A 14,374-nucleotide genomic window follows, 5' to 3' on the forward strand; every position below is an offset into this window, starting at 1 on the left:
GCTGGTCTGCAGAATTTCCTTGAGGAATTTTGGTCAGCCGGTGCAGATAGGGCAGACACTGCAACCTAGAGGGTGGCTGAGGGCATTTATTTGTCCAGGGGTCTGCTGCCAGGATGTATCAGAGGCAGGACTTGAATCCAGGTCATCCTTCCTGGGTTGAGGGGAGCTCTCTGGCCATAATGCCAGGCATGAATATTATTATTATTAATGGTAATTTTAGGGTACACAGGTGTGCTAGCAAGACTTCAAGATGTAGTCGTAGTGTTTGTGTGGGAGAAAAGTTTCTAAAATTTGTCAGAGGCATTGTCAAGCCTCTGTCATAATATTTCATGAAATCAGTAAGGTTTATACTCAGCCAGTAACTGCCCTTGGGGCCTTGGGCCAGATACTTCACTTTTCTGGGCCTCAGTTTCTTCATGTAAAATGCAGAGGCTGGGTTACATGGCTTCTTTCTAGCTTTAGATCTATGAGCCTATGATGAAATACTTCCTATGTGCCTGCTAGGTGCTGGGGATACACAGGCAAGATTGAAACCGTCTCTGCCCTGAAGCAGCAGAAATTTGTTGAGAAGGAACATTGTGTGTACAAATAGAGCAAAATACAAAAGGAGGTACAAAGTATTTCAAGCAGAGAGAGCACCAACCAATGGCCTTGGGTCACAGGTGGCGTTTGAGCTGGGCTTTTGAGGAAGTGAGGGCTCCTACCTGGGGAAGATGAGCAGGGGGTTGTGTTCTAGACATGAGAGACCAAGTGGGCAAAGTTACAGAAGCAAGTTAAAATATGGTGACCTGGGGAGCAGCTCTCAGGCCAGTTTAACGGGAAAGGAGGGGAAGAGAAGGGGAGAAGAGTGGAAACCTAGAGGGAGCCATGTTGGGAAGGGCTTTCCACGTCATGCTAACCTTGTATTTTGACCTAGAAGCAAAAGGGAGACATTGAAGATTTTTTGGGAAGTGGAGTAAAATTAGGATGACCTCTAAATGTTGTCTGATTCTAAATCTCTGATCTAGGATAGATTTGCCTTGCAAAGCTTTCTTTAAAAAAAAAAAAAAAGGAGGCATCATCCAAGAATGAGCACCTTTGGTCAGTTTTGTTACTTAACCTGATTCATCTGCAAAGCAACTTTCTGGAGCCACAGATGAGAATTTGGTCTTGATTTTGCATGTATTCTGTATTTACTTTTCCCCCATGCATGTTGTTTCCCCTTAAAAAAGAATATAGGCTCTGAGACAGCTATGTGGTGTGGTGAATAGAGCACTGGCCCTGGAATCAGGAGGACCTGAGTTCAAATCCTGCCTCAGGCACTTAATACTTACTAGCTGTGTGACCTTGGGCAAGTCACTTAACCCTTATTGCCCTGTCTTTCCCCCCTCGAAAGAGAAAAAAAATAAAAAGAATATAAGCTCCTTGAGGGCAAGAGATAAGCTGTTCTACATTTTGTGTCAGTATTCTCAATGCCCAGCAGTTATTGAATACTCTTAGGAGTGCACGTTTATATGAGGGCCTTCAAAACTTTTTTCTTTACAGTAGTAAAACTGTGATTCTACTTCCCCCTTTCTTTGGTGTCTGCAGTGCTTGTCACAAAGCCTGGAACATGGGCGTGTAACTGCCATGATTCAAATGATGATGCCTTAGGCTGGTTTTATGCAGAAAAAGCAAATGGCCATTAGGTGAAGTCCTATATTTCTTCCTCCCCATAATTGTTTTCATGACCTTGCTTCCGCCTCTACCAGTCATCTTTTGATACCATTGCTTCCAAAGGCAGACCATGTTGTCTTGTCTATACCTTGGACCTTGTGGTTTTCTGACCTTGACCTCTGTGCTAGCTGCAGCTAGTTTCCTTTGATCCATGAACCAAGTCCCCTTTTATGGGTTTATTGATTCCCCTTGTTTTTTTATTGCCTCCCAGACATGTAAACACACACACACACATGCACATTCTGGTGTTGTGTTCGTAGGGGACCCTTGCACAGAATTCCTTTTACATATCATACTAACAAGGGAGATGATATGGTTTCCAGAGGTCTGCAGCAGCAAAAACAGAAGGGAGAAGAGTTGGATTGTAGTTCTGCTAAAAGTGTAGCTCAGTCATGGGTAGAAATAAGTGACGGTGGAGTTAGAAGAACTTTTAAGAGCAGACACAAGAACACAAGAGCACAGCAGGAGCATGGGGGCTGTTGAGTGGCCATATCCCTGGGATAGGGGCAGCTAGGTGGCTCTGTGGATAGGATACTGGGTCTGGAGTCAGGAAGACTTGGTTTCGAATCTCGCCTGAGACACTTACTAGCCATATGACCCAGGGCGAGTCACTTAACTTCTGTTTGCCTTCATCCACTGGAGAAGGAAATAGCAAACCACTCCAGTATCTTTGGACAGTGAAGTCTCCATGAGGTCAGGAAGGGTCAGACAGGAATGAAGAACAATCACTCGTATAAAAAGTTTCCTGGCTGCCTGATGCCCAATCAAGGATGCTTGCTGAGGAAGCAATGGTCAATGAATGAAAACCCCATAAAGCTGGCTGTTAAAACTCTAGATTAGAAAGAGAATCACACATTCACAGGTCTGACTGAGGAGAAAGGAAACACCTGGGGACTGTTTGAACCAGGCAGTGCCTCCCTCCTCTCTCTGGGCCTACAGCTTTATAAAAGACAACATTGGTTCTGATTGGAGCTGACCTGGTTGGATCTGGTTCTTTCCATCTGCTTTAGCCAGACACGTTACTGGAGGGAAGGTTTGGCACCTTCTCACCAGCTGTGGCGGGCATCTTTGTCCTCTGTGTGAGTCACTGCTGATTCCACAGGACCATGTTGTGGTCTGGGTCCCTAGAGCATTAGGGGACCATTGCTTCCCCAAAGACCAGGGATCAAGACCCTGCTTGTCTAAGTATCTCTGTGGGTAGAAGGAAGGAACTTTGCCTCATTTGGTCACATAAGTAGAGGAGGGTGGCAGTGATGAGTTCTGCCCACAGATTGGACTGACTCGCCTCATCTCTAAGAGTGAAGCTGGGTGATGGCAGTGTTGGGCTTCCTGTCATTTCACCCAGGGAAGAAGTAAGCGCAGTTTTATGCACTGTGTGGGCACAGAGATCTCTTAGATCAGGTCTTCATCCTTTTTGTGAAGGGCTCGTAGATGACCCTGTTAGAACAGTCTGGTGAAGCCTATAGATCCCACTGAGAAGACCCTTTTGATGAAAACGAATGGACAGTTCTTTGTTGGAAAGGGGATTTAAGCAGCTTCCGCAGTGTCCTCCCTCCTTCCTGCTTTCCCCCTTTCCCTTTTTGGTCCTTCTCTCTCTCTAGCCTTGCTTCTCTCCGCAGTGACACTACAGAGCTTGTCCAGCATTTCTCTGTGTAATTACAAGGGTCACTTCCTTGCCTGGAGATGGTCACCCCACACTCCCCGTACGTCCGCTTGCTTTCTGGAGGGGCGAAAGCATCGGCTGCATCTGTTAGGGACACAGAAACTCCATTCACATCGTATGGATAGAGGACACAGGATCGTTTGTTTGCATCTGTTTCTCTCTTTTCCCATAGAGACAGAGTCTGGTCTACCTCTTATGAACTCTTAGAAGGCAGGGCTTGGAATTTCAGGTGGTAGTGGTCCAAGAGAAAAGGAAGGTAAAATCATTGATTCATTCAATAAGCATTTATTAAGTGCCTACTGTGTTCCAGACATTGCACTAGACACTCGAAGTATAAAGACCCCAAACCAGTTTATGCGTAAGGTCCTCACATTATGTTAGTCTGAATAAAAAGCATACAAGTCAGTTGCTATAATGGACTTTTAAGGGGAGTTTAATGTAGAATTTTTTCTTGGTTGTCTATGGTAGCCAATACATATGTACAAGTAATTGATAGATAATCCATATAGTCCCAGAGAAAATACAACTTTTAGTTGTCTTTTACTTCATGAGACAAGATGTATGCAAAGAAAGTTACCTGGAAAAGACAGGTGGCATTTTTCTCTTGGGTCACAGGATTTACATTAGTTCAACTCAATTCAGTTAAGGGTTTATTTATACTTATTATGTGCAAGGCACTGTGCTGGGTGGTAGGAATAACAAGATACAAACAAAGCAGACCTTATCCTCAAGTGGCTTAAATTCTACTTAGAGAAAACACAGATAAATACATTGAAAAAATACATACCAGATAGGGGCTGGGTTTTTGTTGTTATTGTTGGGGAAAGGGAGATTGGGTTAGAAATGACATTTCCTGGAGAAATCAGGAAGGTGTTTTGGAGATCATATTGTCCAGTCAGATCCTGATTTAAGGATTTAGAACTGGAACAGACGTCAAGTCCAGTCCTTTCATTTCTCAGATGATGAGCCTGCCAGCTAGAGAGATAGTGACTTGCCCCAAAACGCACAGGATTTGAAGGCACGCCCTCCAAATCCACTATTCTTCTTCACTATTTCCTAGTTAAATACTAAGGTGGATGCCTGTTTTCTTAAGGGAGGAAAGATCACTTTATAAATTGAGTTGGAAACTCTCATTGGTTGACGGGTTGAGATGTTGGGCTGACTTTGGCTGTCTAGATCTTTCACTGAGAGTGTGACGTTGGAGATTTGTAGAGGTCCAGCAGATTTGTCAACTCCAGGATTTCCCGATGTTTCCCAATCCTAATTTCAGTGCCCCCCCATCTCCTAATACCCTTGATGTTTCTTCCATAGTCAAACCCCATTATGCCACCCTTAGAATGTCCAGACCTGAGCTCCCTCCTTTTCTTTGGGGAGTCGTGATTTCTAATCTGGCAAAACTATGATATTGTATATATTGGGGAAAGGGAATTTTGCATTGGTGGATGGTGGCTATGGTGATGTTGTTAGTTAAGATTTTATTATGGACCTACTGCATGCTCATCACTCTGCAGCTGATGCTTATGTCAGCAGTAGGGACACATGTCTATGGTACTCTAAAGTTAATACATGGACTCCAGTGTAAAGATTCTTTATATCTGAGTGTATCTGTAGGTGCTGCTAAATGCATTATGGCCCTAGGTATCAATTCTGGGTGTTGAGAATTGTTGGAGTGTAATGTTAATGGGATTTAAGATCAGGTGGAGCCTATTAAGGGAAGCTTGCTTAGGGGAGGCTTGCTTGCAGGAAGGCTTTCACACCTTTTGCTAATTTCTAATTAGGTGCTAAGTCATGAGGGTTGTGATGCCCTCTGGCTCTGAGAAAGTATATATATACTCTGAGTTGGTATTTTGCTTTGGGGGCTCGCTTATGAGAAGGATCTTGTGATTCCCTGATCGAGATTCTGAGTGGCAGTGTGTTCAGAGCTCCCCAACTTCTCAGATGTGAAGGCTCTCTCCTCCAGGGATGTTTGTAAAGTGTACAGTTGATTCAGGCTGTCAGAGCCCTGTTTTGTCTTTACTTCTCTGTTTGTATTTTCTCTAAAGTTTTCAGGGTGCTGACTTTTCCCCTGAACTAATGAATGTGATTTAAAAAGATTGTTGACCCCTCAAACAGCTGTCATTGCTAGTAAAGCAGATCTAAGAACCTGTGCTGGCAGCCATCCTGTGTATGCCCGTGTGGTTGCTGCTTCTATGGAGAAAGAATGATTTAAAATGAACACTTCTACTGGTGTATATCCAAACTCAACATCCAGTAGGCCGATAAGTGTTAGAAGATCTGGGATTGTGTTCCAGCCCTGCTGATTTCCTGCCAGTTTGACCTCATGTAAGACACTTTATTTTGATGGGTCTCAGTTTCTTCATCTGTAAAATGTGATGGCTTTTGGCTCTCATTCTATTACCCTGTGGTGTCTTGAGTCTGTGGAAGGAGGATAGTCCTCATCCTTTCTTAGGAACAACAGAGTATGACGTGAGGGCTATCAGAATTTAGTTAAACTAAGCAAATATTTACTCCTTAACTCTAAAAGGAAGGGGTTGGACTAAGGTGCCTTCCAGGTGTAAAGTGACAGTTGATGGTCTTGTGAATGTCTTTGGGATTGTGTTGGGCCCTGAGGAAACAGACACCAAGCCCTAAATGACCTCTGCCCTCCAGCCTTAGCGTCCATTCTAAGTGGGAGGGGGGATCCCCAGGTAGACAAGTGGAAGCAGTGACATTCATTGCCTTCTTTCTGATACTTCTTCCATTTGTGACTGTGTAGTATTACCAGAAATAGAAATACTGTATATCCATCTGCTTTGCTGGGCAAAAAATTGACTTGGCTTTGGATTTTGCACTTTGATTTACTTAGGAATGGAGTAATTGTCTCATAAAACAGCAGGCTGGTCCTGTTAATGCTGGCTTATTAGACTTTGCTATTAGAAAACGTGCTTACCCTAGTTGGGACGAGACTTTATCCAGTGGTGCTTAAAATAATTAGCTTCTAAAAATGAGGCTGTAATGAGTAGCTGTTGACTGCTCCCCACCTACCTCCATGGCCACCCTGCTTCCCTTGCTCTGTTCCCCATCCTTCTGCTCTTTTCTTCCTCTTTCCTCTATTTCCTCTCCTACCCACCCTGCTCTTCCTCCTCCCCCCTCCCTTCTTCCTCCTCTTTTCCCCTTTACCTGCTCTGTTCCTCCTCCCCACCCCTCTCCTACCCTTTCCCTCCTTCTGTTCCCCCTCCATCCCCTGTTCTCTCCCCCCCAATCTCCAATCCAGGAATTGATGCTTCCATCCTCCTCTACTGGTTTCCAAAACTTGGGAGGGAATTTTAGATCTCTGTATTTCTTGTTCAGCAAGAAAACTCTTTCATTTCTGCTACACTCGGGTCTGAAAGAAGGGCCGTGAAGGCTTGGCCAACCATTTTGCCTCTGTGGGCTCAGTCTGTATTTGGAGACAGAAGTACTGACCGAACATCGCCTCCTTTTATTACTTGTTGTTTATGAGAATAAAAATCAGCGCATCTTCATTCATTCATGAGAGTCCTGGTGTGGAGGTGACTCTGGCTTTGGGTAGTAAGATCCCAAGCTCAGCTGGGTCCCTCCAGTTAGAAAGGATTTCCCTGTGGGCCCGACAGATGATCATCATTAAGGGAGCAGCCTAGCTTGGTTTTGAGAGGGCTCTTATGGCCATCAAATGAGAACTGTTAGAACCTGAGGGTCCATAGGACGAGTCCTCATGTTTAGGGGCACAAGGGTCCATGGCAAGTCATCGGGCGGTGTGCTGTTCCCAAGGAGCTTTGAATGAATTTCTCAACAAACATTTTTAAAGTTGCTACCTTGTGTAAGGTCTTGTGCTTGGCCCTGGGGATATATATGATCCCCAACTGGGAATTTCCAAGGCTTTGTCCTAGGTCCTCTAATCTTCTCTCTCTACACACTTCATGCTTTCAGCAGCCAATTTTCATCTTTATGCAGAGATATGTGTGTATATATGTGTGTGTGTGTGTGCATGCACATATGTATTATGTTTGCATGTATCCAGCTCTTCTCCCGTGTGTTTGCCTTTTGGACGTTTCAGACTGGATGCCCCAGAGACAAATCACATACACAGTGTCCAAATTGAGCTGTGTTTTTTGCCTTTATCCCCAGTGCTCAGCACATACAGTGCTTGGCACATAGTAGGCTCTTTTTGACTGACTGAATTCCAACCCCAATCTTCCTCCAGTCTCCCCTGTATTTGTTGAGTCAACAATCACCATCCCTGCAGGTGGGGGGTGTGACCTCCCAGGTTCTTCATGGCATTATTCTTGGCCCTTCATTCTCCCTCACTGAATCCATCCCCAAAACAGCATCTCTTCCATCTGACCCCTTTCTTCTCCTCACATGTCAGCCTCCTTGGTTTGGACTCTTACTAAGTCACCTTCTGCTTGGTCTCTCTGCCTCCAGCCCCTCCTCCTTCAGTCCTTTGTCCACACTGCTCCCAGAATAATTTTTCTTGAGCACAGATCTGACTGGTTTATGGGCCCACTCAACTCAACTTCAGTGGCTTGAAATATAAACTCCTGTTTGGGGTCTTTTAGTGTTTCAGACCTAGGACATCCTCCTCCCCCCCATCCTGACTTTCTAGACTCATTGGACATTGCTCTGCTTCCTGTACCCCACGATCCAGCCTTACAGGCTCTCTCTCTCTGTTCTTTGCTCACAACCCTCCATCTCCCCTCTCCATGTCTTTGCACTGACTGTCACCCATGCCTGGAATGCCCTCCCTCCTCACCTCTGCTGCAAAAATCTAACCAGGAAGTAAGGACCTTTAGTGGAATGGAAGCTACACACAGACAGTTCACACTGATTGTCCTTTGTCTTCCTTCCAGACTTAGCTCAAGCACCACCTTCTGCATCCCCTTATTGTCTTTATTTATTTTGTGTTTATATTTATGCTCTCTCCCCCTTTGGAATATAAGCTGCATACAAATAGGGATTGTCTCATTCATTATATCTGTATCTCCAGCACATAGTAGACCTGTAATAAATGCTTATTGACTCATCGATCTACTCCGTTTTCCAGTTCCTTGTGGCTTTTGCAGGGGAAATTAATAACAGTCATACTGGGGAGAGTGAGATGAACAAAAAGGAGAGAGAGGCCCAGTTGAGTTTTTGCTCCTTGAGCGCTGAGACTTTTTTTTTAATCTCCTGAACTGAGCATGCATGCATGCAGTAGGTGCACAATGAATGTTTGATTTGAAGTTAATTGTTATGAGAAATTCAGGGAGGAAGAGATCATGTTTCCATGGGTCAGGGAATGACCGTATAAGCATAAGGGATGCCATGAGTCAGCACATAGACATAGATACTAGGCCTGATGGGAATGGTGGGGCTTTAACTAAATGCTTAGGGTTAATGAACAGTTAAAAAAAAAAAGCTGAGCAAAGATTCCCTATAAGTACCTCAAGGCAGTACTTGATTAATTACCGATGTTGGGGAGGGCAGCATCGCTAATGAACCTTTCTCTACCCGTTCCTATAAGATGTCTGTGAATGTTGTGTTGATTGTGATGAGAAAAGTGCATGTGTTTGTAGGACTTTGGATTTTGTTCTGTCTTTTCACTTTGGGGTGATCTGCTTGAAAATAATAATTCTCACGATGTAGTTCTTTTCTCTTGTCCAATGTTAGCTATCTTCTTTTAGCTGTAGAGGAATCATGACAAATAGACCTGATGTCATTTTATAGATGATGAAATGCTCCCAGGGTATGTGACCTATGGTTGTTTAACATGGACTGGGATGTCGACCTCCTGAGGCTAGCTTGCCTTGCCCTCCTCCACCTTCCATCCCAACAAGGGAATCCCTAAATGGGTGGATCGGTTTTGATTTTAGAGCTGATCCTTTTCTGAAGCAAGGCATTGCTTTGTCTTATCAATGGTGGCTTTTTTCCTCTTGCAGGAAGCCAGTTGAGTAAAACTCTCCATGAATGTACGTCACCATGATGATGACCGACCAAATCCCTCTGGAACTGCCGCCATTGCTGAGTGGAGAGGTCGCCATGATGCCTCATCTAGTGAATGGAGATGGAGCTCAACAGGTTAGTGCTGTGAGATTGAGGATGGAGGGAATTTGTACTACCTGATAATGAAAATAGCTGGGCAGTACCAATCTGTAAATTTAGGGGGTGGATGTTTGTGGCTTTAAACTTTACTTTAAAAAAAAAACATTTAATGTTATTTTTTCTTTAAATTTTTTTCTTTATTTTAGTTTTCAACATTCATTTCCACAAAACTTTACTTATTCTTCATGTAAGAGTTCTGAGCAGAGTCAACAAATGGCCTTTTATTTTACTATAACAAGGCTTAGTCTGTTTTATGCAGGTTGAATCTTACCTGTTCTGTTCAATTTTCCTGAAGCATCAAGAGATGTCTGAGTTGATTTTTTTTAAGATAAAACTTTTGTTGAAAACCAGAAGGGTGCTGAATAAAACCAGTGTTTATATATAAAATTCACTGTCTGTTAGTGGTTAGCACATTGGGCTAAAGCATGGCACTGAGACCAGTGTCTTATCCATTCTTTGCTTAGGCCCACATGGTATATCCCTAGCCTCTCATCAGCTGTCTGTTACTGATCTGGCTGATTTCTCTTAGTGGTCATTGCTATGGTTGGTCTCACTGGTCTTTGCAATGACCTTTCTTATCATCTTCTGCCATTGATCTCTTCCATTGTCCTGTCCTTTTTCTGTGCCTTTTAGAGATGGAAAGTCAGTAAATCCAATCTTATTTTACAGATGAAAGCACTGAGGCCCAGAGAACTAAAAAATTTGCCCAAATTGGAAAAAAAAAAGACGATTATCACTACATCTCCATTTTAAGTAAAGATGGCATTGGGAAAACTGTCATTTATAAAACGAATGAGGTAGCAGTTAACAAAAGAAATCTTTGCAAGAAACTATACCCCAGGACCACTTTATATAACAAGTTTTTTTACTGCATTTTGGGTCATCCAATTAAAAAATGACATTTATATGCAGCTTGTCTTCCTCTGTCAACTCTATAAAGTTTGGCTGTAGGAAGGATGATGCCATTTGCAATGGCTCACATGGTAGTGAGGGAGTGTATTAGGCGGCTGGTCAGAAGCCTGCCGAGATCTCATACCCATCCCATTGGTAAAATTAGACACAAAAGAAAAATGACAAATGTGGGCGGAGGCGGGGAATGGGTACAGCCATTGTGGAAAGTAATTTGGACCTCTACCCAAAAAGTTACTGAACAGCTCATGCCCCTTGGCCCATTAATGCCACTGCTAGGTCTCTACTCAAAAGAGATCAAAGAAAGAAGAAAAGGTCTTTTATTTACAAAAATAGTACATAGGAAAAAAATTTTGATGATGTAAAAACAAAATATATCAGTATAAATTTATTTAAAGAAAAAAGCCTATGCAGTCTTCTTATTCTGTTTTCAAAGGGAAAAACTAAAGAAACTTCTATTCCAGGCCTTTGTGTGATCACCCATTTGTTCAACCAAAAGAGCTATTTACTTTATGTAATAAATGGGGGAAAAAAAAGCCCAGACTTGAGAAACTAGCTTCACCAGATCAGAATCGCAGGCTCTAAATGGTCAGAAAATGATTTATAGCAAAATTGAATGAGGAGTCACCAGCCACCCAAGCAGAATCCACTTCAGAGCTGGGTGGTAGGAGGTGACACAGGGAGCCCGAGGTGGTATTTTTCTGTTTTTGGAAGCCACGAAAGCCCGAGGACAGAAGGGAGGAATGTGTGCAGGAGACCTTGAAAAAGAGCATACCCATGTGAGAAGGGAGGGCAAAAGGCCTGAGCAGGGAGTGAGCCAGCCCTCGTGCCTGATGCCCAATGATAGAGAAGGAAAGGTGCCACAGAACTGACCAAGGACAGAGATGATCGATCCAGAAGTCAGTTGCCTGCTATGTGTCTGCCACTGGGCTGGGTAGTGGGAGTACAAGTATGAGTGACGAAACCAGCCCTAACAAGTCCGATATTCTTCAAGATTCTAAAAAATGGGATGTGCCTTAGTCATCTTACATAGATTTATGTCTGAGTTTTCTTATAGCTATTCCCAGCTTCAGTGTTCAATAAAAGAAAAGAAAAAAAATGTAAAAGCGCCTTTTGAGACTTTCTGGGTCTTACTGATCAAAGAAGCATTGTCTACTTTGTAACGGACATGTTTCTCTAAGCACTTATCTGTATATGCCTTATCCTGCCCCCTTGAACATATGACACCTGCAAGAATAAATGCTCCTGAAGGTCAGGGACTATGTCTGTTCTTAAACTTTACCTCCTTGATGTCTAGGATAATGCATCTTCTAAATGTGTGCTGAGTTCTGTTGGATACAATGAATTGTGGCTATAAAGCTACTAAAAAATCTCTTACCTCTTTCCTACTCTGGTAGTGCTGGGGGGCGGGGGGGGAGAGTACTTTTATAGATTAAAGTATCATTCAGAATGAAATACATCCATTAACCCTCTCTGTAGAGCATGAGTTTTTAATTCTTTTTCCATTTGCCAGAAAATCCGTAGTGATGGCAGAGATCGGTAACTTTTGGGCATAGTTTCAAATTGCTTTCCACAATGGCTGTACCCATTCCCCACCTCCGCCCACATTCATCCTTTTCCTTTTGTGCCCAGCTTTGTCAGTGGGATGGGTGTAAGGTCTGGGTAGGCTTCTGACCAGCCGCCTAATACACTCCCTCACTACCATGTGAGCCATTGCAAATGGCATCATCCTTCCTACAGGCAAACTTTATAGAGTTGACAGATGCAGACAAGCCGCATATAAATGTTATTTTTTGATGGGGTGACCTAAAATGTAGTAAAGGAGCTTGTTCTGTAAAGAGGCCCTGGGGTATATAGCTTCTTATAAAGACGACTTCTGTCTTTGGTTAATTGTCACCTCATTTATTTTATAAATGACAGTTTTCCCAATATCAAGTTTGCTTCAACTGGAGATACAGTCTTTAAAAAAAAATTATTTGGGCAAAGTTAATCCTTTCAACCGTAGTTTTCTCATCTGTAAAATAAGATTGCTCTCAGTGACTTCCAAAGGTCACTTCCATCTCTAAATCTGTGACCCAGTGATGATTCAAGTCTCCCGGCATTTTTTTTTTTGTATTCTTTATATATTCCATTCCTTAAGGCTACACTGATATGCTGAAATACTTTCCAAGCAATTGGATACTGCACCATCCTGACAAATCCATTTTAGTTGTTTTGTGAATCACATACCAGCCAGGCTAGTCAGTTCCATTTCTATGAACCCCAAACTTCACCTTATGAAGCTTTTGCTAAGTACTTTAGGTGTTATTCTGCTTATTTGCAGAGAGGAGAATTTGAAGCCCAGATTTTTTTCTTCTTTTTCTCCCAACCATTTTTCTCCACTTATTGACTATAATCAAGGCCATGGGCAGAATTGTTAAATGCACTGCATTTTGTTTGCCTTTCCCCACTACTCCTCCAGGGGCTCAGTGTAAGGTGTGCTGGATTTGTGGTTGGGGACCTGGCTTCAGATCCTCGCCATGCCTTACCTGGCCATAGTTTCCTCAGCTGGGAAGAGAGGTGGGTTTGCAGTAGATTGTCCTGAAGGTTCTTTCTAGCCCTTAAATCATAGCAATTAATAATAGTTAACATTTTTATGCCATTTATTATATGCTAGGCACCTTTCTTTACAAATATTTCCTTTAATCTTCACAGCAACCTTGGGAGATAGGTACTCTTACTACTCCCATTTTACAGAAGAGGAAACAGAGGCAAAAAGATTATGTAACTTGGTTGAAGTCACACAGCAAGTCAGTTTTAAAACTATGGTCCTATGAAGGCCAAATGTCCAGTGCCGGCCCTCATGATCCACTAAAGAATTGACTGTACCCTTCTCTGGAATACGTATTTTCTGTTTTATCCCCACCCCCTGTGTCAGAATATTTCCCTTCCTTCCCTTCCCCTTCATGGCTCTCTTCTCTGCATTCCAAGCTGCCGTCTCTCTGATTAGGTAAGTCACCAACTTAGCTTTAAATTCAAGGGACGAGGAAGCATAGGCTAGTAGAGATGAGTCCACTTACCCAAGGTCCCTCAGCCACTTAGCACCAGAGCTGAGCTCAGCCAGCCTCCCAGGCCAGAACTCTCTACATCACTGGCTCTGTGGGCTGTTTCCGCCAACATCGGTCCCTTTGAAAAGTCTTTTAAAAGGTCCTGTTGGAGCCATGATGTTTTGACCCAAATCCATGACTTTACTGATGGAGATTGCAGGCCTTGGAAACTGCCATTTCGGGAGAACACTTGGGGGATCAGGAAGATCTTGGACCGCCCACCAATAACTTACCTAGAAGAGTGTTTACCGAATCCTTAATCCCTTTCAGCTGTGCAAGGGACATGAGAAATCAGCTCTACACGGGGCCAAATGAAGAGCCGAAGTCCTTAGAATCCCCAAACTTCCCTGCTTTGGCCCCTCCTGTTGCTGTCTTGAAAGGATCTGGATCTAATTAGAAATAGTTCTTGGCAGGGTGCTCAGGTCTGTTTGTGTTCTTGCAGTAAAAGGACAATATTTAATTTTCATCATCTAAAGTCATAGTAAGTTTGAGCTCTGTCATTTTTATGTAGATAGGAGGGGAAAGGGGGATGCTTCCGTTTAAAAAATATCATCCTTTGTATGAAAAAAGAGCTTTTGCTTTTAGTGACGATTGAAAAACAGCCTTGTCTGCTGTCGGGATAGAGAAGAACTCACTTGCCATAGCTTTATTTTTCTGCTTTTGTTTTCTACAGAAAGAAAGTACTTGGGTTTCTCTGCTTGATAATAATCCCTTCTTTCTCCCAGCCATTTCAGCCCTCTACAACTCAATACACTTGGATTCCTAAAGTGCTCTGAGCTCCCTTAGTTCTTAGGTTATTAAAAAAAAAAAAGCCAGGGCTTGGCTTCTACCTGAGAGAGAGAGAGAGAGAGAGAGAGAGAGAGAGAGAGAGAGAGAGAGAGAGAGAGAGAGAGAGTGTGTGTGTGTGTGTGTGTGTGTGTGTGTGTGTGTGTGTGTGTGATAG

The 14,374-nt window shown here is 43.2% G+C and overlaps 1 protein-coding gene across 4 annotated transcripts in view; it reads left to right on the forward strand.

Annotated features, from left to right (window-relative positions):
- FNDC3B (fibronectin type III domain containing 3B) overlaps positions 1-14,374 on the forward strand; it is a 388,473-nt gene that overhangs the window by 85,560 nt on the left and 288,539 nt on the right. For all 4 annotated transcript variants that reach the window (XM_069083590.1, XM_069083591.1, XM_069083593.1 and 1 more), the window contains one exon: positions 9,274-9,412. In XM_069083590.1, coding sequence (XP_068939691.1) covers positions 9,302-9,412 — 111 coding nt within the window. In that variant the 5' untranslated portion in view covers positions 9,274-9,301. The remainder of the gene's footprint in view (positions 1-9,273; positions 9,413-14,374) is intronic.

Source organism: Petaurus breviceps, unplaced genomic scaffold, assembly GCF_028583685.1.
Source record: "Petaurus breviceps papuanus isolate PSGF00001 unplaced genomic scaffold, PetGlider_PUasm1.0 173, whole genome shotgun sequence".
Lineage (NCBI taxonomy): Eukaryota > Metazoa > Chordata > Mammalia > Diprotodontia > Petauridae > Petaurus > Petaurus breviceps.